At 47.9% G+C, this 26,957-nt stretch overlaps 1 protein-coding gene across 1 annotated transcript in view; it reads left to right on the top strand.

The window, feature by feature from the left end:
- SORL1 (sortilin related receptor 1) overlaps window positions 1-10,607 on the top strand; it is a 37,845-nt gene extending 27,238 nt beyond the window's left edge. Inside the window, exons 35-48 of the mRNA XM_048968501.1 lie at window positions 462-631; window positions 883-995; window positions 1,248-1,352; window positions 2,129-2,201; window positions 2,792-2,874; window positions 3,152-3,248; window positions 3,814-3,998; window positions 4,481-4,600; window positions 4,700-4,864; window positions 5,589-5,763; window positions 5,976-6,082; window positions 6,239-6,431; window positions 6,722-6,934; window positions 7,546-10,607. Of these exons, the coding sequence (XP_048824458.1) occupies window positions 462-631; window positions 883-995; window positions 1,248-1,352; window positions 2,129-2,201; window positions 2,792-2,874; window positions 3,152-3,248; window positions 3,814-3,998; window positions 4,481-4,600; window positions 4,700-4,864; window positions 5,589-5,763; window positions 5,976-6,082; window positions 6,239-6,431; window positions 6,722-6,934; window positions 7,546-7,613 (1,867 nt within the window). The 3' untranslated portion in view covers window positions 7,614-10,607. The remainder of the gene's footprint in view (window positions 1-461; window positions 632-882; window positions 996-1,247; window positions 1,353-2,128; window positions 2,202-2,791; window positions 2,875-3,151; window positions 3,249-3,813; window positions 3,999-4,480; window positions 4,601-4,699; window positions 4,865-5,588; window positions 5,764-5,975; window positions 6,083-6,238; window positions 6,432-6,721; window positions 6,935-7,545) is intronic.
- The last annotated feature ends 16,350 nt before the right edge of the window (window positions 10,608-26,957 follow it).

Below are 26,957 nucleotides of genomic sequence, written 5' to 3'. Positions count from 1 at the left end.
GCAAGGCCCCGTGCTGAATCAGATTTCAAAAGGCAGAGCTTTGCAATCTATTTCTAGTTGGAAAATCTTCTAATGCTTCGTTGCAAAGCAGCCCCAAAATAGCTGCAGCTAGGGGACCTTTGTGAAAAGCTCTTTGTTTCCTTCAGATTGTTTACTCTACAGAAATGTGGGCATATTGGGTGTTCTGTTTCTGCTTGGGTCTTGTCTTTGTGGGACTGCTAACAATGAGAACAAAGTCAGGAAATTAGAGCACAGCAGTGAGAGCAAACCTCAGAGGATAGTGATGGTGCCAGTGAGGCACTGAGCTACACTTAGTTCAGACTTTGAAACAGCTTCCCAAGCTGGTGGTGGGCTTTGCTGCTCAGAAAACTAAGCAGCAAGCTCTTAAAATACAAAGAGATTACATGTCCCCCTCTGTCACTAAGTATATCCCTGACCAAAGGGGTTTGAATCTCGTGCAGGATGGTTGGAGAAAGCATCTGGAAGGTTCTGGAAACGCACAGCAACAAAACCAGCAGCGTGTTGAAGGTTCTGAAGCCTGACTGCACCTACCAGGTGAAGGTGCAGGTGCAGTGTCTCAGCAGAGTCTACAATACCAACGACTTCATCACCCTGCGGGTGCCCGAAGGACGTAAGCGGAGCTGTGTGGTTTCAGCTGGAGCTTGGGTTAAGGAAGGGGTTCAAAAAAAGCAATGAACCAGCACACCTAGCATCACTGCTATCACCAGAAGGGTTCATTGGCCAAGTGAGGGTTGAGCAGGGCTTGGGGGCACACCAGAAGACAATGTCTAAGCTCTGCTTTGTTGGCAGAACCTGCCTTTCTATTTCTGCTCCTCAGGTGACAGCTGTGACCAAACCTAATGCCTGTGCTTCTCTCCCCAGTGCCGGATGCTCCCTTTAACCTCCAGTTGGCCCTCAAAAAAGAAGATGAGGGGGTGGTGGTGTGCAGCTGGAGTGCCCCTGTGAACGCCCATGGCCTCATACGGGAATTCATTGTGAGTCCAGCTGCTGTTCTGAGCACAGCCATCTGCAGGGGGCTGGAGGGACATGAACGGGGTATTTAGTGGAGCAGATCTGCTGAGAGTAATGCTGTGGGGCTGTAGACAGCAACACAATCCTCAAAACCATAATTTTCTTTCTGGCTTCTTTTCTAAGCTTGATTAATCCCTTTTGCTGACATTTTGGCATAGAAAGATCTACAGAATTGTTGACACTGGATTCCTCATCCCCAGTTTTGGTGCTTCTAGGTGGAATACAGCAGCAGTGGTTCCAAGGAGTGGTCATCCCTTAGAACCACCAAGAACTACACCGAGATCAAGAACTTACAGGTCAACACATTGTACACAGTTCGGGTGAGTATCTTCAGAGCTCAGTCTATAGGAGAGCTCTGCACGACCTCTTACTGTTTGCTAGGCAGTTCTAGTCTTATGCAGCCAACTAATTGCTGAAAAAGTATGATGTTAAAATCCAGCCTTTTAATGTCAGCCCTCAGTGGAGTGCTGGCATTTGCACTGACAGTGTGTATAGATTTAAGACCAGAGTTGTGCCCCTTGATTCGTTCCTCCACCCAAGTGTCCTGGCTGTGTTATGAAACCTACGCTACCAATTGCCCATTCCAGTGTCACTGCAACTGCTCCAGATCTGGGGCAGAGATAAATTTGCTCCTGGCTGAATGACTGCAAAGAGCAGCAGGTAGGTGTGGAGAAGGCACACACGTAGGAGAGGTTGGGTGATTGCAGACAGAATAGATAAGAAGTGAAAGCATGCCAGCCCTGAGGAATGTATGCTGCCAGTGTCCACATGCAGGATGAGCATGAGTACCTGTGGATACAGGCATGATTCTTACCTACGCTGGGGCTGATCCATTCTGTTCCATGGTTATAGGATCTTACAAGAGAGCAGTTATCTGCAGAGCCCCTTCCTCCATTTAGACTCTTTAAAGTACTTCAAGTAGACTGATTTATCTGTGTAATAAGCATTTTATTGCCAAGTAATTCAGCTATTGTTTGCTTCAAAGTCCTTTTCCCTGAGCTTCGCTGTGTCCATAACCTTGCTCTCACCTCGCTCTGTTTGCATCATGTATGGCTGGTGACATTCATTCACATTAACTGACCGTCTCATCTGAAAGGTTGCTGCGGTGACCAGTCGAGGAGTGGGAAATTGGAGCATCTCTAAATCCATAACCACCATAAAAGGCAAAGGTGAGTGCTGTTATTCCAGTAAATGTTGCTGTGCATTGCTCAAAGGTGGATTGCCATTGACTCATGTAGGTCCTACACTGGGCTAGGCAGGATGCTCCTCCACCAGCTCTTCCAGCATCACTCATTGAGAGAATGCTTGCTAATTATCTTCTTGCTTTGTGGTTGTGATGGTTGCTGCATTTCATGTAGATTAGACCACTGAAAGACTACTGAGGCTCCCAGAAACTGTTGCAGCGTTGCAGTTGTCAGTAGGTAAACCCAAACAACACGATAAATTGTTTCCCTCTGAAGTGCTGTTTGATAAGCCTTTTGAAGTCATTTGTATTCCTGACAAGACTTTTTCCTAGTCTATATTCTGATGTCAAAATTGTCTGCTTTCTAGTTTGTTAGATAAAAGTGCACGCTCACGGCGTTGGCAAAGAAAGGAAAGAAAACATCATGCTACTAAAAATGCAGAATGCTTGCTTGTGTGAAATGTGGGAGTACCTGATCATTGGAGATAGTTGGAAAGCAGAGGTAGAAGAGCCATCAGAACTTGCTGTGAAGTTTCTCGGGATTGCAATAACAACCATTTCTCCCTTTCCTTCCAGTCATTCCTCCACCTGTCATACACATTGAGGGCTACACTGAGGACTCCATAAGCTTCAGTCTAAAAATGAATACTAATATCAAGGTAAAATTCTACTCTTTACTTCTGAAACATTAGCAACAGAAAAGTTGGATAAGTAGTAAATACTGGATGGGATAAGCTATCACCCAGTTTAGTACTGCCATCATATTGTGAAACTAATTATTCCATTCCCGCTTATTACTTGCTACTCATCAGCTGTCCCAGCTCTCTTAATTACTATGGAAAATATGACTTAAAGACAGAAGTGATGACTCTTTCACTACATCCAAAATAGCTGAACTTACGTCAGTTCATATCGTGTGCCATCGCTGCTTGACAGGTCAGCGGTTATGTTGTCAACATCTACTGGACATTTGATGCACACAGGCAGGAAAGAAGAACTCTGACCATAGAAGGAGAAAAGTCAGTCCAAAAAGGTAAGTTGTTTAGATCTAAAGTTTTGCTTTGGTCACCCCCCAAATGGAGGGTTTTACTGACAGCTACAAGGTTTTCCTTTTTGTCACTGCAGCTCAGCTGAGTATGTTAAGAGAAAATCCTGGGAGGACTGACTGGTAAAACTCTGGTCTCTCTTCTTAGCAGTTTTCAAGCAGATTTGGGATTTACTCCCCAGAGCTGCACTGGCCTTTTCTCATCACAGGGATTTTGTTTATTGATTCTGCAAAAAAGTCAACGGTTTATTGGGCTTGTCTACAGTGTGTGTCCCTGTTAACCAGCTTTATTTGGGGTTTGGAGGAATAACTAGCATGCACAGTCAGGATTTGGGAAAGCATCCCAACATGGGCAAGCAAGGCTAGCTTAGATACCCAGGTGATTCTGTGCAAAAGAAACTAATCAGAATGAAGGACAACTTCATACAACAACAACATAGCAAGAGAGAGACAATCCTATCTGAGACCATTTAGTGCTGCTGGCCATTTCCTGATGCTTCCACCATATAGTACTGTGCATCACCTAACAGTGTGAATCTCTCTCCTTGCTCAGTGGCCAACCTGACAGCTCAAACCCCGTATGAAATCTCTGCTTGGGCTAAGACAGAGCTGGGTGACAGCCCTCTGTCTTTTGTGCACGTTGTGACCAGCGGGACGAGACCCATCCCACCAAGTCTCAAGGCCAGGGCCATCAACCAGACAGCAGTGGAGTGCACCTGGACCGGACCGAGGGATGTTGTAAGGCCCTGAGGCTTTCCTTTCTCACTCACTGGGATGGGGTCTGACTCAGAGAATAGAAAAAAAAAAGGCATTTTAGAACGGGATTGTTTGTTGGGGCTGAGTTCAAAAACCCTGAAAAATTTCTGGTAAAAAAATGTAAGGAAAAGTGCTTGCTGCCACTACCATACCGGCACAGAAAGGCTTTTTGTTGTTTGTTGGTTGAGCTGCTGTTACATAGAGAAGTGGCTGAAACACAGATAACGTCATGATGCTCTCGTGGCCTTCTAACTGATGGATGTGTTGTCAGAGGTGGGAGCAGGTTCCTCAGATGAGGACCTTAATCAAAGGAGAGTGCTGCTGTGCAGCCTGGTTGGCAGACCAGAGCTAAACTTGAGCCCAGGAGGAACAAATCCCTAAAGAGCAGCAGCTCACCATGGTTTGGGTGGGAGCTCTGTGCCGTGACAAGCTTTGTACCATCCCTCTTGTCCTCTCCTCTGCAGGTCTATGGCATCTTCTACGCCACGTCCTTCCTGGAGCTCTACCGGAGCCCTCACAGCACCACCACAACCTTCCACAATGCCACCGTCATCGTGCAGCGGGACGAGCAGTACCTGTTCTTGGTAGGCTGCTTTTCTGATCCCCTCCCACCCACACGATGGGCTCGGGTTTGGCACCAAAGCCTGAAGGCACCGCACTAACTGCTGGGTCGTCCCTTCAAGGTCCGTGTGATGTCTCCCTACCAAGGGCCACCATCTGATTACGTCGTGGTGAAGATGATCCCCGACAACCGGCTTCCCCCGAGGCACCTCCATGCAGTGCTCACAGGCAAGACCTTCGCCGTCATCAAGTGGGAATCTCCCTACGATTCACCTGACCAGGACATGGTAGGACCTCAGAGCCAAAGCCCCGATTCACAGACAGATCCCTGCCCCACCATCGACTTACCCACCCTAAGCTGGTCCCCAGCAAAGGCTTAAATCTGGTTTAATGATGGTGGAAACCCTGAGAAGGCACAGGCTTGCATTGCATGTCTGCTCATTGATAAATACAATCCGCAATTTTCCTTCTGCCCTTATCATAGAATCATTAAGGTTGGAAAAGACCTCTCAGATCACCAAACCAAGTCCCAACCCATGCCCACCGTGCCCACTGACCATGTCCCCAGGTGCCACATCCCTGCTGTTCAGGAACACCTCCAGGGACAGTGACCCCAACCGCCTCCTTGGGCAGCTGTGCCGCTGCATCACCATCCCTTTGGAGAAGAACCTTTTCCTAACATCCAACCTGAACCTCCCCTGGTGCAAATGAAGCCCTTTACCTTTTGTACTATCCTAGTTACCAGGGAGAAGAGATTAAGCCCCTCATCTGGGACACAGATCCCAGCAACTGCATTTTGTCTATCTGTAAATAGCCATCTCAGGCAGGGCTCCAGCTTGTCCAGCAAGGGGCTCAAAGTCTGTCTATCTGCCAGCCTTCTGTAGAGCACAGGCATGGCTTAATGCCATTTTTACCCCCCAGTCTGATGTCCTGACATTGCATGAGATTGCTAGTGAGTCTGCAGGAAAGTGAGATCTGTCATTCACTGTGCCTGCCTTTTCTCCCCTTCAGTTGTACGCTGTTGCAGTTAAAGATTTAGTAAGAAAAACAGATAAAATCTACAAAGTGAAAACACGGAACAGCACGGTGGAATACACCATTAAGAAACTCGAACCAGGAGGCAAATACCACGTGATTGTTCAACTGGGAAACATGAGCAAAGAATCCAGCATGATGATTAACACAGGTAAAGGAAGAAGTATTGAAATGCCATCCTACTGTAAAACCCACCAGCAGATCCTATCAGCCATACCCTCCCCTCCAGCACAGCCTGCACTGTGCTGACAAATAAAGCCCCCCCCACCCCTTTGGAAGTGCCCCCCTTGCTGCTCCTCAACCTGAAAACGAGTAGCACTGCTAACCAAACCTAACCTTCCTGCTGTTTTCTCTCATTTGCAGTTCCACTCTCTGCACCTGATGCCTTAAAAATTATAGCAGAAAATGACCACATTCTGCTCTTTTGGAAGAGTTTGGCATTAAAGGAAAGCAATTTCAATGAGAGCCGGGTAAGGGGCACTCCACCCCATCCTACAGGTAGCATTTCATTAATGCTGGGAGCAGAGTTGCTTGCAGGGCTCCTGACATTACCCTGTCAATACAACAGGATGCTCTGCTCTCTGAGCGTCCCTGCTGAGCTGTGTTGTTGTTTTTGCCCCACTCAGGGTTACGAGGTTCTCATGTTTGACAGCCTGCTGAACCGCACGGCCTATCTTGGGAACACCACTGAGAACTTCTTCAAAGTTTCCAACCTGAAGATAGGTCACAACTACTCCTTTGCAGTCAGGGCCAGGTGTCTGTATGGTGGGCATATGTGCGGGGAGCCGGCCACGCTTCTCTATGATGAGCTGGGAGCTGGTAAGTCACTGGCACAGCCCCCTCTTCCTCCATGAACACTACTAACAAAAGCCTCAAAAATGGACCCAACAGGAGCTAGTGAAGTATTATACAGATGGCCACTTGGTGGCTTTGCATCCTAGCAGGTCTGAATAGAAGAAACCATCCTGAAGTCATAGGATGGAAATATTAGCAAGTTGGATGCATTTGGGTTGGGTTTGTTCCACCAAAACCCTCAGGACACTGCACAAGTAGCAGCGGGAGAAATGTCATATCGGTTACAAGTGCTTCCCTGCCTCCCTGCTCTGTAGGTGGAGACTCCTCTGAATCTCAAATAGGCAGATCCACTGACGTGGCTGCCATTGTGGTCCCCATCCTGTTCGTGCTGCTGGTGGCCCTGGGGGCTGGCTTTGTGGTGCTGTACACGAGGCACCGCCGGCTGCAGAGCAGCTTCACCGCCTTCGCCAACAGCCACTACAGCTCCCGCCTGGGCTCGGCCATCTTCTCCTCAGGGGACGACTTAGGTATGTAGAATCAAAGAGTTGTACAGTCATTGAGGTTGGGAGAGAGCCTTAGGATCATCAGGTCCAACCATCAGCCTAGCATAACTTTTGGGGTCATGCAGTGGGATCTCGGGTACTCCAGATCAGCAGATGACCTGAATCCTTCATCATGCTTTGGGACATCTTTAGTGTAGAACTCCTTATGGGTTTGATCTGATTCTAAGAGTGTAGACCTATCTCAGGATTGTGTTGTTAGCAGCTTCACTTAAACACCCCCTACTAATGAAAATTCATTAAATCCTGGGCATCACAAATGCAACAACCGGTAAGAGCAACATGCTGATGCACTACTTTTGGGGCCAGTTCAGCTGCGTCTCACAGAATCATAGAATCATTCAGGTTGGAAAAGACCTCTCAGATCCCCAAGGCCAACCCCAACCCATCCCACTGCCCACTGCCCACATCCCTCAGTGCCACATCCCCACATTTCCTCATCGCCTCCAGGGATGGTGACCCCACCACCTCCCTGGGCAGCTGTGCAGTGCAGCACCACTCTTTCAGAGAACATTTTTCTCCTGATATCCATCCTGAAACCAAGGGCAGTGTAAAAGAGCTTTGGGTTTGTTTTCCAGGAGATGAGGATGACGAAGCTCCCATGATAACTGGATTTTCAGATGATGTCCCCATGGTCATCGCATGAAGCGCGCTTCTGACTGTAAAAACCAAATGGTGTAAATATTTTATTTGATAAAAATAGTTGATTGTTTATTTTAAAAATGCACTTTGAGTTGCAATATGTTATTTTTCTATGGGCCAAAAAATTTAAGAAACACTTTGTAGTAATCAACTGTGAATTGCAAACTAGTTTGGTTTAGTAACAAATTGCTTTGATTTAACATTGATTTAGTCTTACAAGGCTATGCTTGCTGGGCATGCTTTTAAGTCTGTGAGATATTTTCCGTTGACTAAATTGGCTACTCAATTTATTTTTCTAAGACGAGAATAAATTTATTTTAAAAAAATTCAGGAGATTATATATGTAGAGAGAGATAAGTAATATAGTCCCTGAAGGTTTTGCTTTTACTTAAAAAAAAAAAAATCCTTTGGACTTTGTTTTATATGAAAGAATTTTTGTTGTGTTAATTTATTGGGAAATCTGCTCGAGAACAGATTTCTGAAGCCGTCAGACGTTGTACACATTCTTGTGTAGAACATGTGCCACTTTATCTTGCGAGGCAGTAGTATCTTGGCATCCCCACCATTGTTCTTGCCATGAGAACAGCAATCCTTAGTTCTACATATTTTTCCCCTTGTTCAAAGACAGTCTCTCAGCAGTGGCCGACCTGCTGGCTGGGATGTAATCAGTCTGTAATTCATGTCAGTGTGACAAATTGCCACCACCTTAGCACGTTGTTCCCAGGAAAGCTTTCCCTGTGTTGCTGCTCGAGGTGCGAGGATGTTGGAGGGGTGGAAGTGGGACCTCCACCAGCTCTGCAGCCACAGAGCTGCAGGTACCACACATCTCCACCCGTCTCGCAGCAGGCGTTGCTTTCCTTCATCACCATTTCCTACAGGTAGCTGCGGTTGCACCTTCTGCTTCTGAATAACATATCTATAATATATCCCTATCACTCATGGTGCCACACGTGCTGTAGCCATAATACTGGCTACAGAGCAGTAGAAATGTCTCTTTCCTGTCGTTGAAGTTATTGTTTTGGTGAATCTCCCCTCCAGCCCCACTACTTGCCAACCCAAGAGCGCGATATGAGCGGGTGCCCACGGCTCACGCTCGGCCATATTCTATATATGCAAAGCCCAGGAGCTCCGTGCCAGTGCAAGTAGAGCACGCTGTCTTGTCACACCTGTTCCTTGGTTTAAACCAAAAAGTATTTTTGCTGTGTAAATTGCAGTCTTCCTACAGATGAAATGAGAGAGGCCAACTATGTTTTGATACGCAACCGACCCGTTTAATTTCATTTACAGAAGATGTATGAAGCGTTGAGGTTCTGTAGGGTTTGATATGCTATAGAAATACTGACTCTATTTTTAATTACTGGTGTTCTCATTCCCAGTGACAGATTTCCTCCCCTAGAGTTGGGACCAAATCACAACCAGATTTTAGGAGCAGCAGCAAGCTGGCCAAGTTGCAATATTTTTACCATGTTTGAGGGTCAGGTGCTGTTCTTGGGCAAAAATCTCGAGTAGATCGACCCAGCTTGTGTATCTCAAGTTGTCTGAATTGACAGCTGCAGGGAGAGCAGACCCTGACCCAGAGGCAAAACGATCCTACATAGATATAAATCAGAAGATTTATTATATTTCTGCAGGGATGGGGGAGGCTGAAAGCAGAGTTTAAAAGCGTTGCATCCCTTCCTCGTTAAGCAAATATTAATTCTGGCACTGGTATCCGAGAACTGCAGTGTGGTATCCCAGAAGGTGGTACCCTCAGAGAGTGAGTAATGGCTAAACTCTGCTGCTCTGCTCCCCTGGGGAAAACTGCTTGAGGGAGGGCTGCAGAAGGTGGATGCCAAAGGGGAACCTTGAAGCCACTTTGCATTCTGCAGCAATCCCTTGGCTGGATGCTTTCGGCTGGGATGGGTCACCTCTGGCTGCAGTGAAAGGCTCCTTTGTGCTGCGATGCTGTGAGCGCTGCCAGGAGGCGGTCTGCTGGAATACCATGTTCCAAAAATGTCCCCAATGCAATGCAGGGAGGGCTTGTGCAGTGCAGCCCTTGCCTTTGTGCAGAGCTCCTGCACCTCTGCTCGCTGCACTGCAACATGTGGGGCGCTCCCTCACAGTGCAGAAATCCCCTCTGTGCTCTCAGCAAAGCAACTTTACAGGGCTAGTGTATTTTATATATAAATAGAGAAGTCTAAGCTCCAGGCAGGGAATGGGCAGGATAGATGCAATTCTGGGCAAATTGTATATTTTTATGAACTTTTGAAGCACGGAATCTTGTTCACAGAGATGTATATGGGGTGGGAGGGTTCTGGTATACATATGGTACATGGATGTGGATGCATATTTTGTTCCTTTTTGGTTTTTTTTTAGTAGCTTGATGCAATGGGACATGAATCCTTTCCCTTTTGGGAGGTGGCCTGGGTTGACCTGATGGGAACCCAGAGAAATGTTGGGATCTGTGACGAGAAAAAGGGTATTGGAGGCACAGGGGCTGGCAGGAACTTCTGGTACCCGTGTTTGAGCCCACTGCAGATGCTGGCTGATGTTCTTAAGTCCATTTGAACAACAAACTGAGGCTGTAAAGGTCCTTCATGTTCTCAGGTCAGAGTGACGTCACAAAATGTGAAATCTTTTTGTCGAGGCAGACTTCAGCAGTTCAAAGGTAAAACTCCATTCGGGAGAGACCCAAATGGCATTTCCCGAAACAACTTTCAATCTCCTTCAAATGGACTTCAGAACAGGCAGGGTAGCATGGAGTTATTTACTCTGGGATCCACACAGCTCCTGGTACAGCCCTAACAGTGACAGCCCTGGGGTGGGCTCCAAGCAGCCTGGTGAGGTTTGTAGTAGCATCCACTTCTAATCAGGTTCCTTGAGTGATGTGTAATACTGTACTGTTTGAATTGCTACTCTGTCTCTTTTTTTTCCTCTCCATTCACTGATTTCTGCTGTGTTGTTATTGCACAATTTTGAAGGAATTTTTTGTCTGTTTTTTTTTTTTTTTTTTTTTTTTTTTCTCCCGCCCCCCACTTAATAATAAAAATGGACTGGGTAAATAAAACAGCTCCTGGTTTCCAAAATCATTATCGAGCCTTTCATGCAATAAAAGGCAAAGCGTTCCCCTGAACCAGCTTTCTGCATCCATGTTGCACAAGATGCCACTGCTTTCCTATTGCTGTTGGCAAGCACACCTGACACCCCAGCAGCTACAGGCAAAGCAGAGTTACGACTCACAGGGAGGTAATGAGCAGGCAGCAGTCTCTTCACACATACCTCATGCTTTAACCTACATAATTAGAAAGGCAACATGTGAGCACGGTGGACGTCGCTGAGGCACGCAAGCATCTTAAGTGTTGCACTTCATTAGTGTTTAGCTTAAGGCAACGTTAACAAACAGCCGTTCCTTCCTCCCCCGTTTGCTTCCTTCCTCATGAATGAAGCTGACTTTTCCCTGTCGCTGCTGAAACAGATCGCTCCCCCTGGAGGTACGAGAAGTGACACCTGGTTCCCATGCACCCACTTCCCTCTCCATGGCAGCCAGGTGCATGGTGAGGACAGAGACATCTCCAGCCAGCACCCTGATGGAGCTGTGGGTGTCCCTGTTCTTTGCAGTAGGGTTGGACCAGGTGGCCTTTAAAGGTCCCTTTCCAACTCAAAGGATTGTAAGCTGCTATGACTGCAGAAGCCCTTCCCAGTGGGGGTTAAGCATTTCACAAATAGATGCACTCTGATGTTGAGTGAGTGCAGCTGAAGGTCTGGCTCACTGCTCCTCTTTTGAGTAAGCAACCGGAGTTCCTCGTGCCAGACTCCTAAACGGTTATGTTTAGCCTTTCTCAGCAGGAAAGATGAAATAACCGAGGATATTTCACAGCAGAACGCAAGCTGGAATTTAGGATGGGGAGCCAAGAGCTCCTAGATAGCCCAGCCCCTCCTTTAAGGAGCAAAGGGACGGTCTGTGGGAAGGAAAGAGCTGTGCTCACCATCCATGCTAACCATCACAGCCCTGCCACAAGCTCCTCAACCTGCCAAATGTTGAGACAAGAAAAACGGCAGCCCAGGCTCTTCTAAGGCACATGTTTCTTACTTCCCTGTGAATTATCAGCGCTCAGAAGCCCACATCCTCCAGATCCTCATGGCTGAGTTCACCCAGTGCCTGGAAGCATTACCCTGCCCGGGTCCTGACCTCCTATTTGGTGTGAGCACCTGCCTGGGGCTGTCTGGAACTCATCCCACTGCTTCCCAGATGGAGGATGATGACGACTAGACAGCCACGGAGGGAAGAAGGCCAGGAGGACAGCCAGTGAATGGGGAGTGGGGCTGTGAACTGAGTGGCAGTCAAATAAACACACCCTGAAGCTTGCTGCCACCTGACACCGTCTGTGCAGGAGGGCAATGTGTTTTAGGGACAGAGAGTCAGAGGCAAAGGTGGACAAAGTGTGGCATTCCCATCGCCCAACTTCACAGCTCCAGGAGCCAAGGAGAATGTTGACTTTCCCTGGATCTCTCTGTTGCCTGTGGAGGGAAGCAGACACCCTCTGAGAAAGAATTCACAACCTGATCCAGCTGCACTCAACATTTTTTTGGCACGTTTTCATTCCCATCTGACTGTGAGAATGGCTTCTTGAGCACTTTGCATTACCCCAACCCTGAGAACACAGAGGGTAACGGCAGGAGAAGGAGCTGGGGCTCCTCCTGGTCTCCCACACAACGCAGCCAGGCCCAGAGGTCCCTCCTGCAGCCAGGCAGAGAATGGCACCGCAATGATGCTCTCAGCAGGGCTGCCCTGACTGCAAGCATCCTCCCTGGCTCTGCAAATCCCACAGCTTCCCTTTCCCCTATGGTGGTGAGCTCCTTCATAAAGCCAGGAACAGAAGCCCAGAGGCCAATTCCCAGTTGTTTGTTTTGTCACAAGAGCAGCTTTATTTTTAATCCAGTTCCACTTCGCAGCAACTCCTAGCCAACATGCCGATGTACCCAGGAAATGACCGCGGCGGGCTCTGAGCTCCTCAAGACAATGGTGTGCTTGGCTCCTTCCTTTGGATCAGCACCATCTCCAATGTACTTTTCCTCCTAAACTTATTTAACCTCGCAACCAAGAGCCGCAGCGCTGGTGAGCTATTTGTTTCGAGACCACATCTCCTGGGAGAATAGGCACAAAGAACAGAAGGCAGCCCGGAGAGATGGAAGAGAGAAAATTGAGAAAGGGATTCGAATGCATTGCCCTTGGAGACCATGCCAGCGACCTGCTAGAACCCAGCCATCATAAATAAACAGGCTCCCTTTATTGTCTCGCCAGGCCAGCGAGCACCGTAATGCTTGAGCTGGCTCCAGCGCGTGGGTCCACCACCAGCACCCGCCTCTGTGCTGTGCTCTGAGGCAAAACAGATGCTGGCCACCATGTGCCCGTGCTTTTCTGATTCGAGTGAGGCTGGGGAGAGCTTTGTTAGCGCTCCCATAGTGCAGAGCCAAAATCCTGGAGAGGGGTGACAACACCGGGCTGAGACCTGCGACCGTGTGAGCATCGCTCTGGGGGGTTTGTGGCATCCCATCCCTATGCTCCGCGGTGCTGTGAGCTGGGGTTGAGGGCACAGCTGGGGGCAGCTCCCACCCCCCCAGCACCCATCCTTCGCCTTTAACCTCTTCTGCAGCCTCAGTCCCAAGCGAGCGCGCTCACAGCCGGTCCCGCTGCCACCCACATGCAGTAGATGGCAGCAGAAGCTTTAGGCACCGGCCACCAAACTCACCACCATTCCTCCCCCCACGCTTTTTTCTTCTTTTTTTTTTAAACTTTTTTTTTTTTTTTTTTTTTTTTTTTTTTTTTTTTTTTTTTACTTTTGGTGGCCTCAAAAATTATTAGTTCCAGATGAGCTCCTGCCATTGTAATAGTCCATTTAACCCGATGTACTCTGCGCGGAGTCAGTGCAAGTTCAACTGCAGCGCTCTCTCAAGTAAACCACGCAGCAGAGACAGATTTCTGCACGGCTTTGGGCACTCCTGGTGGAAACACGAGAGGTTAAAGCTGGTGTGCACAGTCTGGTGTGGGCCACGGTTGTGAAGAGAGCAGAGCCGAGCTCCCAGGTCTGAGCTCAGCGAACCTCAGCTCTGTGCTTCCCTTTGAAGATTAGTGCTAATAAGCCAAACCAGTGGGTATTTGGTTTTATAAGGAAGGAGCGTTTCAAGTCACGTACGCCGCTATTGTTGGACACAAAACACGCACTGTCTCTGCCCGTGGTGACTCTGGTAACTGCTCCATGCTTGCCTTTTGTTGGGATTACCTTTATTTTTGCACTGTATTAAATTCACCTCCCTCCACCTTTCAGGTCTGTTAAAATTGCTGATGTTTCCCATGGCTAAGGGATACGCATGTATAGTTATGAAACCTGTTTCTGCTATTTTACCATCATATTCAAATATTATGCCTTATGTGGGTTACGTATTCAGAAACGATAATCACAACTACCAGATTTCTCTCCCACTGGAATAATAAGTACATCCTATATAAACAAGCTATGTGCAAGAGGTACATTACACGATTTGTTTCTCATAAATGAAGACAGCTATAGCAAAACACACGCAAAATTTCACACTGTTTGCTTTTTTAACTCACTGTACACATAGTCTTTAACCTGAGGAGCTCCAGCACTCTGAGTGCTTCCATTAAGCCCAACCACTGCCATGCTGGAAACTACGTTTAGTGCTGCTCTGTTGATTCCTTCTAGATGGATGGGCTTGGGGACCAAGCTGCACGCACTGAACTCCCCTCTACCCAATCAGGATCATTCACATAAACTCTTTCATGCAACCTACCCAAGAACAGCTAGAGAACAACCATGCTTAAACCCCAAGCCCCCAGGGAGATGCAGCCTCCATTGAAGGCTGAGATTTTCCATGGCATGCGTTCCCAGCAAAATGTCCAAGCAGGTTTCATTCCATCATGGAATCACGGAAGGTAGGAGAAGACCTCACAGATCTCCAAGCCCAAGCCCAACTCGTCCCACCATGCCCACTGACCATGTCCTTCAGTACCACATCCCCGCGGGTCTGGAACACCTCCAGGGACAGTGACCCCTCCACTTCTCCAGGCAGTTGTGCCAATACCTCAACACTCTTTTGGATAAGAAATTATTTCTGTTAACCAACATGAACCTCCCCTGGCTAATGAATGCTTGTGGAAACCTGTGTTCCTGCCATGCTGATCAGAATGATCTTAAACAACATCCCGTGGTTTTGTTGGCCAGTATGCAATGGATTAAACCCCAAACCCACACCTTGGTACGGGCAGCCAGACACCATCAAAAAATCAAGCATGCCAGGCTCCAAAGCTGTTCTTTCACTGCAGAGCTGGACAGAAGCAAGCCATGGCTCTTGGCTCGTAAAGCCCTAGTTTCCCATGGTATTCCGTCCCAGAGGACCTAAAGGGAGCCCACATGCACTGCAGAAGCAATGGGACAAACAAGAGTGTGACACCACCCAACCATTCCCTGGGGACCCAGTTCTCTCAACACCCAACCCACAGTGGGCACCGCTTCCTTGATGGCCTTGGGAACGTGCTGGTGACCACCTCCAGCAGAGGTATGAATAGGTGCTGAAGCAGTTCAGCTTTTCCCAACATTGTTTCAGCTTTGGTTGCTTATCAGCTTTCCATCTCTCCCTTTTCCTTGTTCTGTCCCCCTCTCCTGTGCAGGCTCCTTTGTTCCTGTGTTTACAGTAGCATCGATTTACTGTCAGAGAGCGGCGCGGCCTTGGAGTAAAAAAAAAATGCTGCTTCTCTCATAAGAGGTTGGGGATGGGGACGTGGCCCCACGCAGAGCTGTGCCTGCCCTCCTGCCTACCGCACGGGCTGTGCTGGGGACAAATCTGTGAGACCCATAGCAGCCCTGGGGCTCTGGGTAATGGACACAGGTGTGGCTGTGCGCTCACAGGGAGGGAAACTGAGGCACACAGAGATGAAAAGGAAGTGAGCAATGACAGGGAAACTCGGCTTTTCTTATGGCCAAAGCATGGCCTTTTGCTCCTCTTTCCACCAGCAGACCTCTAGGCTTTGGCCTTGTTTTCCTATTACAGCTTGATAGCATTTCCTCCCTACAGCCGAAACTACAGCACGTGTTACATTTCATGGTCAGAGCTATTTGTCCTTGATCCCTTCCAACACCACAGTGACTGCTTTTGGACTCAGAGCCCCCGGCAAACTGGAGCTGGGCATGGGGCAGCCCTGTGAGCAGCTTTGTGAGGGCTGCAGCCTACACTGCTACTCTGGTTCCAGTTTCCTATTGCCCCTTCTTTCCCCAGCTCCATTGCTTTCACATGCTTTTGTTCAGCTCTCTTGTGAAAGGAGGGGTTTGAAGAGGTGACAGGTCTGTAAATATATAGCATTGTCTGCAGCAGGAAAGAAAAAAAAAGGATAGAAAGGCAGAAAGAGTGATGGATATACCCTTCCCTCCCTGCACTTGGGACAGATGAAGAAAGATGGCAGATAATTGCTCTTTATTGTGCCCTGGGTTCACCTTAAGATGAAGAAAGCGATAAGATTTCAATTAATGTCATTTTAGATTCCCTGCAAGCTGTCCCATTCCTTTCTTGGCTTCTTTCCTTCCCCAAAGTGGAGGTGCTCAATGCTGCCTTTGTACCTCAGGGACCTCCCCAAACAGCCACGTCCTCACCTGGCGAGCACTGTCAAGGCGGAGCAATGCTAATCCAGACCAGATGACAACCCCCAGCCCCTCTCTCAATTTATTATAGGGCAGGGTAGATAACATCCTTCACTGTACAGAGCAGGGATCATTTTCCAGCTTGCCCAGGAATGAGTCGAGAAATTTCCTAATCAGCTTCACCCACTGCAATACCCACGCATAGGAAGCACCAGGTCTGGGTTTTGGTGCGGGATGCATTGCACAGAGCCTGAGTGCTTCCCTGGGGAAATGCACCCCATTCCTTGGGAGGAGAGAACACAGAGGGCTGAGGAGCATGGAACTGGCTCCTTGATGAGTAATATTTGCACCCCAGAGGAGAATGAAATTTTCATTACCTATAAAATGAAATAATCAGGGAAAGGGAAAATAAAAGGGAAGGGAAGAGGGAGTGGAAGGGAAACAGAGAGGGAAAGGGGAAGGGAAAAGGAAAGGGAAAGTGGAAAGGGAATGAGAGAGGGGAAAGGAGAGGGAGGGGGAAAGGAAATAGAAAAGAGAAGAAGAAAGAAAAAGAAAAAGAAAAGGAAAAGGAAATAGAAAAGGGAAAGAGAAGAAAAAAGAAAAGGAAATAGAAAAGGGAAAGAGAAAGGGAAAAGAAAAGGGAAAGGAAAAAGAAAATAAGGAAAAAGGAAAGGGAAAAGGAAAGGGAAATTAAAAAGGGAAAAAAGGAAAAAAAAAGAAAAAAGAACAAAGAGGAAAAAAACCCCCAACAATCAAAGCTACCTGTGAGATTCTGTGTAGTAGAAACACTGTAATTTAGATCTTATCTAAAACCAGAAGAAAGTACCCAATCACCAGGATAGTCCAGAACCAGACTCAAAATCTTGAAATTATCCGCATTGGTCACTTCATTTTCACAACGTGTCCTCGTTCAGAACATCTTTCTTTCTTACTGTGCCTTTTTTGGGAAAAAGTTTGACATTAAGAATGGCTCCTGGCTTTCACAGGCTGAGCAATTCAAGTAAACGATCTATTTTTTAATTTATTTTTTTTGCTAGTGGAGAAAACACCCCGCCAAGCAGCACAAATAGCTGAAATTCTTGCTTTCCCCCCACAGATACACTAATGTTTATTGTTCCCCAGAGCATCCATTCTTGCTCCTCTGCTATATATACCCGCGTGACGTTTCCATATGTTCCTTCACTCAGCTCCCTGGTAACGCAGCGCCCTGCTGGGATCAGGGCAGGGAGAAGAGGTGAGGATTTGGCACGAGGATGTGAAACTGATGCCACTGCACCACCAACCTGGCTTTCATTTCCCAATGGAAATTATGTGAGATGGTTGCGATGGGGAAAGGTGAAGAAGGGTTCCAAGCTTTGAGCACATGAAGTCTTGCCAGACTCAATGCCACTTTCATTTTGGACATTTTGAGCCCTAACACATGTCTTTGGAGTCTAATTAATTGCCTTTTCTTTTCTTCACAAGACTCCTGCTCAGCTGTACCATGCATCGAGTGCAGAGCTTCCAACAAGGATGCTCCCCGCAGCACCTGGGCTGAGACGTTGCTGGTGCTGACTGGAGAATTGTCTTCAGGGCCTTACAAAGTCATTTTTCTACTCCCAGATCAATAGCAAAGCAATGCATTTACCTGATCTGCAACAGCAAGCGAAGCAAGCTGTGACAAGGAAATTGCAACCTGGCCACACGCCGTGGGAGATGCCCAAACAGGCAACAGCACGAGGCTCAGAACTTCGACTTACAGCAACTGTGTGTTCTTGCCTTTAAAATCCTTCACCTCAACATCTAATAGGATTTTTTTTTATTTTTTTTTTTTTTTTCCATTATGAGAAGTTTTTCAAGACAGGAAAACCATTTCCTGTCCAGACCAGACACCGACTTCCTGAATGCTTTCAAGCAGATCATGTAATCTTATGCCCCTGTTTGTAAAACGAAGATGATCGACTGCTTTTGTCTGTCTTGTCCACTTAAACTTACACGCTGTGGTCCTTCACACACGCACGTGGCCAGGCATAACTGTGCCCTGATCTCATATAGCACCACGGCAGCGCTCATAAATAACGAGAGTTACGAAAGTAGGATTTACAGTAATGCGTCAGAGCAGGGAATGACAAAATTGCATGGGTTTACTCAAGGTTTACATCAGAATAAACAAGCCCAGACTTTTGCCCTAATTCTGCAGCAAGGCTTTGGCTCATGCACCCGCATTCCCTCTTCTAACCCCTCTTCCCCCGTCACTTACACAGAAATTAATTTATTTTTGACTGGTGAAACAGCGCACAAACGTGTCCCAAGATGCTGGGGATGGATGGGGACGTGGGTAAGGGGGCAGCAGGGCAGTGCCACCCCCATCTGCCTGTGCACAGCTATGGGACAGCCTTGGTGTGCGAAATCCTCATTGAAAACACCTTACATCTGCCACAGGGAGAGGAGAGTGCAGTGGTTAACTGAGTTCCTCGAGGCTCTGGTTGCACAGAAGTGTTAGGAAAAAATTGTATTTTTATTTTATCCCTATTTGTTGGACACGGGACACAGATGCAAATGCTCTGAGGCTGGAATGGGCGCTTCTGGGCTGGTGTAAATAAAAGTTCCAGCTCTGCAGTTGGGGCCTGCATTTTAACCCAACCATGGAAAGACACGTCATCAGTGGCACCCACCTCTCCATGGGCCATGCATGGCCCCAAGGCACTACCACATAGGTGGCCGTGGAGGGGACCGTGTGCCACTGCAGAGCTTTGTGTTGGCACGATGGCACGTGGAGGCTGGGATGATGCTCCAGGTGGTGTGTGTAGACAACATCCACCAAAAGTCAGAGGAAATCACTTCTACCTGTTCCATTTCTGCAGGCAGAAGGTAATCGAGCCCTTATATAACCTGTGTTGGGCGAGTGAGAAGCGTCCCTGCTCCGAGTGCCAACCTGAACAGACGGCAGCGTGCGGCTAATTGCTCTGACCCACGGCCGGTCCATTAGGGCAGCATCAGCTGCCTGCACTGGGGAATGTTTGGGGTTTAATTGCACCCGTGCAGCACTCTGCGCCACGGTTTGCTCCGACACTGCAAACACATTAATTGTCCCAGCCAGCAGCTCCTCTGCTTCTCATTTCTATGCCGACTGCTCCATGCTGATTTGCTGCCTGACAAACCCCCGGCAGCCAATAGGCCACAGCTTTGCCGTTCACGTCCTAGCAACAAGGCCTGTTCCAATCTCTCTCCAGCAAACTGACACCTGAAAAATGACATCATGAAGAGCAGGGCGGCAGCGGGGCCAGGGCGCTTTTTTCAGCTGTCTGCTGCAGAGTTCATTTGAGGTGTTCCAGTCTCGATCCTTAAAGCTACACCACGCAAAACGCCGCCTGCACTTTTCCCCTTTTCCCCCGGCCACGGATGTGGGTTAATGCTTCCCATCTCCACCCTCTCCCTTCCAACCATAGGACAAACCCCAAACTGCTGCCGCACGAGCAGCCCTCGCTGCTGTGTCACCGCTCCTCCCTTCGCCATCTCCATACAAGCATTGGGAATCGCATATTTCCGCCCCATGTCCGATCCCACCCGGGCAGGTGCAGCACTGGGAGATCCCAGCCGCACGCCAAGGTTGTGATCCATCCCTGAAAGGGTTCAGCAGTGCCACACACAGCTCCTCCACGCAAAGATCAAAACCTTTCGCTTGCTTCCTTGCTATCATTTTTAATTAATGAAGGCAGAAATGCCTGCAGACATGGAACAGGGGACTGAATGCCCTCCCTGTCTCTGCGCTGTATTTTCTTTAGAGGGGGGGGGGGAAAGATGGCAAGGAAAAAAAAGCCCTGCTCAGCAAAGGCTGCAATCAGAGCGGCTCCAGGTGATGAGAGGCTGTGGTTATTAATTTTCAGAGCACTGTGGGGTGTGGGGATGAGGGGGTTACAGCTCAGAACCGGTCTGCAGTTTATGTAAAATATTTCAGGGCACTGGAAAATAGACAGCAGAGAAAATCCCATTCCAGATGATTCAAAGGCACAAAGACAATGGAAGAAAAGGACTAAGTTCAGCTCATTTAAATGTTGTTAATTGTTCATTCCCATAGTGAGACAGCTCCTTCTGCAAACGAGAGAACAAACCCTCTAACATTTTTTTTTTTTATTAGCGCCATGCCAGAACTGAAATGAACCCAAATAATCTTAATCACTGAATGGTACTCGCTGCTTTATGGCTTTTTAAAGAAAGCGGGAGAAGAAAAAGAAGCAGAGCCGCAGATAATGCAACGCTGGCACAAAGAGGGGCTGGAAGTCACTGCAGTGTGCTCCCAGCCCTCTTGGAGGTCTCGAGCACTGCTAGAGAGGAGCAGAACGGGAAACGAACCCACCCACCCTTCAGGGAGCAAAGTTTCGTTGACTGCTCACTGGTGAGAGCTGCAGTGGGGTGTCTGCACCTCCAGCTGCAGGCTGCAGGGTGTCAACCACTGCGTTTATTTATTTTCCTGGGTGTTTATACAAACAGCATCTCACGAGGCAGCAAATAGTTGCAGCGGAGCCCCGGCGCTGGCTGGATTTCTGGTTCTCGAGAGCAATGGGTGCTGGCGGGCTGCCCGTGTTCCTCGGGGCCTGCTGGGCTATATAAGGCGAGGGGAGGAAGGAGAAGGGGCACCGGGGGGAGAAGCACTGCACACATAAACATGGACACTGAGCGGAGGGGAGGGAAAAGCTCATCCAAATGCCATTTGTCATAAGCAGCGAGTCGGGGCAGTGGCTGCCATGCTGGTTTTGTACCATCAGCGGCAACGTAGTGTGGAAATACATGCCAGGTATAGGCAATTGTCTAAAGAGCAAACCCTGTGGTTTGCCATACCCAGCCCTCACACCTCCTGTTTCATCTCCGGAAGGAATCTCTGGGTCTCAGAGATGGGATGGGACTTCTGCTTGGGTTCCCTTTCCCCATTGGGAACAACATTAGGAGCAAGAAGCACACTCATGGCTGTATTCTCCCTGAAATGCCACCAAGATTCATCCCCCTACCCATGCAGGCTACAGCAGAGCTCAGGGCTCTGCCTCTTCGTTAAGGACCTGACCATCCCAGTTAGTTTTCTGCTGTCTACCACTGCCTTGTATAATGGGAATGCATTGGATATTGCAGATCACCAAGCTCCCGAAGGAACTGCTGTCATTAATATCTCCATACATCATGAGCAAAACATTTGTTTTTGTCATTAGAAGAGGCTGAAACATAACATCCCTGCGTGCCCAACAGATTTTGCCCTGATGCAAAGCGTGCTGGGGGAAGCAGCACAGCATTCAGTGCCTTTCAATGGAGTTTGGAACAGGCCCCTCATGCAATATGCATTTAGTCATACAGTGCTCACAGAAAAGGATCCTGAATGAGACAAAATATCTAATCAAGTGCATTTACCCCGTGCTTCAGTCACCCACCTGCACCAGGATTATATTTGATAGCATGCAAACTGTACCAGAGTTTTCTCTATAGCATCAATCACGACATTATGCTGCCGCATTCTGCATTGGTTAGGGAAGCAATTTATAATTTGAGATGACTTCAAGTTAGGAAGCAACTGATTACAGAACTTTATAACTCCATGGAATTACAAACCCACGGCTTGAGTGAATCATGTGCAAATTTAAATTGGGCATCATTAAGATGGCTGCCGTATCCCACTCTGGATGTAGTAAAATGAGCGAGGAGTTGTGGTGGATCTTTATGAATGGAAATGTCACCCGAAATACATCTGCAGTCCCTCTGCTTGCCAGCGGAAAGGTGCTATTTAAAAACCTCTCCACACTGCCATCCAACGGGGGTGGTCGCATTTTATGAAGATGAAACATCGATGTGAAAACAGAGCAGGACTGGGAGGATCTGGGGGAGCTGCTGGCTGGTGGTGGGCTGGGTGGGAATTCCGCTCCTGCTGCTTGGGGCTGCTGGATTTGGGGCATCAGATCCCAACTGTCGTCATGCTCCTCACCCTTGTCACTGGCTTGCCTGAGCCCACATTGAAGAGGAATTATCTTGGGCCCTATGGGCTGCTCTGAAAGTAATGCCTCCTATTTATTCCCATGGAAAGTACCGTAAGTGCAGTGAGCATAGTAACACTATTTGATAGAGCAAATTCTCAGCTACAAAACGCTATTTTTTTTCAGCACAGTCACCACTGTTAGCTCTGCGCTTTCACCAGCAAGGAACAAGAGCCTGCATGTTGTGCTCATAAAAGTCTGCACCAGAAGAGGTTGCTCACTGTCACTGTCACCGCTGCTGAAATGCACCACCCACCCCTCACTGTGCTCACATCCACTGGTTGGTCACCATCAAGTTCAGCAAACATCGATGAATGTCAATCACAAAGAGTTGTTCACAAACTGCCATCAAGCATTGCCACGATAGAGGCTGATTGTGAAGAGAGGGATGATTACCTCTGTTCAGATAGGGCACACAAAAGTCCAGTAGAGAGACACGATCAGATTTTTGAGTTGAACATCCGATTGCAGCCCTATACATTCCAATAGAAAATTTGCAGATCATGCATTTGTGTGGACTGAAAATGGAGGCACAAATAAACAAAAAAATTGATAATGCTTTGACAATTTTAAAACCTGTTCTCAAATTCCTGTTTCGAAAGGGAAAGCGCAGCTGTCCATTTTTTTTCTGTTCACAGGACTGTGTTCAGTCAATGTACCAAAATGCATAAAATTATTTTCCATAACTTGAGCTATTGCTGCACAGTGCTCCATGTACTGGTGACCTGCAGGCCACGGGTTGGATATGCCTGTGTCAATGCTTTTCATAATGACCTTAAGGAGATCATGTTCATTAAACGTGTGGACAACACAGAGACCCTCAGTGTACTGAAGGGCACAATTAGCCTTCAAAATGATCTGGGAACACTGAGATCATCTGAAATGCCTGGGTGAAATCCAGCAGGGATGTGAGGACACGATGTCAGACATGAGCACTGGGAGGTGCGGTGACCTCCCCACGTGATCCATGGAAATCAAGGTAATTCCCATCTCACAGGTGCTCCAATACCCATCTCTGAGCCTGTCAGCACTCCAGAGATTACCATATCTGCTCCTGCTCCACCACCAGCCCCAAAATCAGAGCAGATTTTCGAATGGAATCTTTCCTCCAGCATGTTCAGGCACCAAGCTGGATTTGTGCATCATGGACAAACCCTTCAGGGCTGCTGCTTCCAGGAGGCATGAAGTGATTGACTCCCTTTATTTCTAAAGAAAAGCTGCTCTGCCCCAATCTTAGGCCTTTACGTGGTTGGGTACCTCAGGCATAAAGCAAAAAAAGGCAAATTCCAGATCAACATAGCTGGGTATCCAAGGACTGCGCTCCCGTTTCCCTATCCCACGAGCACTTTAATGGCTTTGGGGGCCAAATTAATGTGAGATCTGTTTTTTCTCAAGGCATCACCATCACCTCAGAAGTGAAATACCGTGAGGAGATCATAAACGTGTCCTTGAGGTGTAAAGGAAAGGCAATGAAAAAATATGAGCGCAAATAAAAACACTGGCTGAGGCTGCACACCCTGAATATTAATATTTTTCCAAAATACTGCCTTCCTTTTCAGCTTAAGGGTATATTGCTTTATAGATAACTGTTAACTTGACACTGACTGATAAAAGCAATCACATCCTGGGGGTTATTCTCTTCCAGAGAATGCTTAAATAGCAATAATACTCATAAACAGGAGCCATCACCTGGGGGTGATGCTGCCCTGACTCGGGGTGGAAAAAATCATAGAGCATAGAATCACTAAGACTGGAAAAGACCAATGCCATCATCAAGTCCATCCCCACCCCATGCCCACCATGCCATTAAACTCCATGCAGTCCTCTTCCAAACCTCCACCTGGGCTGGTATAAAAGGAGGGAGCTGGGTGAGCTCTGCTGCCCCATGTGCAAAAGGAGCAGAGTGAAAGTGCTGTAACTTTTGCCTTTCTTGCTTTCTTTCCTTTTTTCTTCTTCTTTTTCTCCTTTCTCACAGCCTAAAAAAAGCCTGGCCTAGCTGCCTGTGCCAAGCCTGCCTCGAGTTTCTGTGTCCCCCCACTATTCATCCATGATTACATGCCCCCCGAACACCTGCGAGAGCCGCTCATAAAGCACGCATTCATGGGGCCTGGCAGCACCAGCATGGGAACTGCAGGCTACAGGGCGACAGTCATTGTATCTTCAGATAAAAACATTCTCTGAGCAAGGGCTCTGAAAATAGAAGCTGGCTGCAATTTCAGTTCGGCACCACAGGGTATTTAAAAGAAAAAAATAATAATAATGGAGAAAAAGGTTCCTTCACCTCAGTCCCTTTTAAAGTCACTTGAGAGCATCTTGCAGGGCTGCTGGGAGCCCTGGTGCAGCAGCAAGCCCCGCTCGGGGCAGAGGAAGGCTCCTGGCTGCAAGGTGAAGGGGAGAGGTGATGCCTGCAACCACTGCGATGAGAACAGCAAAAATAAAACTAGTGCTACTACTAATAAAAAGCACGCACAGCAAATTGATAACTGCCTCTGCAAGAGGTAGGAATACCAACAATAAAGCGTGGGGAACTGACCCAGAACAGCCAGATAGGTGCATGATGCAGGCACAGCAGGGTGAGTGCTGGCAGAGATCTGCAATAGATGCACAGGGCACCGGTGCATAGTGCTGCTGGGCAGTGCCACCCCTCTATGCTCAGCGTGGGTGGATTTCTCTGCTATGCTCTGAAGTAGCAGAGGTATATCCATTGCTTAAGGCAGGATGCAGCAGTGCAACGTGTGAAGAGGACAGCTAAACAAACACCCTCTGGGTGGAATGGTGGGGTTATCATCCTTGCTCAATTAGGTAAATCCTGAAGTCATGGGGCTGAGCTGTGCACCCAGAGTCATAGAATCATAGAATCATAGAATCACCAAGGTTGGAAAAGATCTAAAAGATCATCCAGTCCAACCGTTCACCTATTATTACCAATAGCTCCCACTAACCCACGTCCCTCAACACAACATCCAGTCCTTCCTTGAAAAGGGAGTCACATCCCTTGTGCCCTCTCCTCCCACTCCAGAGATGTTACCTGTGCAAAACTCAGTGCCACGTCCCAGGCAGAGGCAGCCCAGCAGTCATTACATGCTGCATCCCAGCCTGAGGATGGCTATTTTAAGACCTGTGACTCCTGAGGACGCATTTAAATACATCTGCATTTTTCAAAATCTGTTCACGGATTCGTTTGACTCTGACTTCCCAGGCTGGGGTTCACCTCATCTAATTTTTATTCACCTAAAAAATTCAGCATCCTGCATGAAGCGGCTATTAAACTCCCTCTCCAGTCAACGCAGAGGCATGGAAAAGAAACAGAGGGTTATTTTTCCCATCCTAACCATAGGATACAAGCAGAAAATTGCAATACTCCACAGATCAGGACCATAGCAGCTGAACTTGAAGCTCAGGCAGAGCACTAACACTGCTCTAGCACAGCCCTGAAGAATTGGTGCCACCACAATCCTTGGAAAGGCTGGGCCATGCCATGTTGTCCCAGGTCACTATTTCATCCCTGAGGAGGAGGAGGAGCCAGAGACAGATAACTCCACGATCAGTACAGAATCATAAACTCACTAAGGTTGGAAAAGAATACTAAGATCATCCGGTCTAACCACCAATCCATCCCCACCATGCCCACTAACCACATCCCCCAGTGCCTCCAGGGACATCACATCCTACTGCCCAATCCGTCACCAAATTCTGCTATTTCAATTCGCTTGCAATTCAAGAAAGTGGTGAAAATAACATCTTCTTTCAAAGAAAGAAGAAAAAAAAAGAAAAAAAAAAGGAGAGGAAAATATGCAGCAAACTCTCCTGCGTGTGTTTTTGACTTAGCAATATCTGTAGCCAATTTTCCCAAGAGACACAAACAAACACATGCCGAACCGGAATATCAATGAGGTCTTTTTTAGAGCAGGCACATTAAAATGCAAAACAGGAGATAATGAGATAAAGCAGCGAGTTACAGGTTCCTAAATTCCAGATTTTTAAAGCCCAGGGAAGAGAAATGGGTTACGACTGGTGGAGGGCTCTGCTGTGGGGCAGCACCTCCAGCTCCTGGTGGTGAAGGAGCACAGGAATGAGGCTTAGAACAGAGGGGCAGAGAGCAAGAGGAGCGTGGGGGGGACAGGTAGGGGTTGTGGGGGTCTGCAGACAGTACGTGTTGAGGATGGGGAGATGGAAAAATGCCATTTTGGGGGCATAGCTGCAGCCTGGGCTGAGGGGCAGAAAGGTGGTTTTGTTCCTCTGTGCCCAATGAATGAAGCTGCCTTTTTTCCCACCACTCACCCCCCCCCAACCACCCATGCTCCAGCAGCCCCGTAGGTGACACTGTAAAATTTGGGGTCACTTTGAGGAGGTGACATTTTGGATCCCGGTGCCAAAAAGATCATGAAAGGAAAATTAAAAGAAGAATGAATGGGAGGAAATGGAGAGAGGGGGAAAGCGTAAGAAAGAGCCATTATTTAACCAGACCTGGCCAAGGGTAAAGGTTTTAATTCTTTCCAAGTGCCATATGTGGTTGCCTGTGGGGGAAAGGCAAAGCCATATTTATCTGACTGAACCAATAATTCATATCTGTTTCAGAAGCCGACTTTGGTGGATTGTAGATCTACAGCTGTTCCTAGTCTAGGTCCAGACTTTCCCGGTGGGAATCACTGTAGCAACACGTCTGACTTATAGGATTCATATGGAGGGGGATAGGAGACCCAGAACTGTAAATTCAAACCG

The sequence above is a fragment of the Lagopus muta genome, chromosome 22 (assembly GCF_023343835.1).
Source record: "Lagopus muta isolate bLagMut1 chromosome 22, bLagMut1 primary, whole genome shotgun sequence".
NCBI classification, from domain to species: Eukaryota; Metazoa; Chordata; class Aves; order Galliformes; family Phasianidae; genus Lagopus; species Lagopus muta.
The sequence above is the reverse complement of the archived record's forward strand: the minus strand, read 5'-3'. Positions and strand labels throughout refer to the sequence as shown.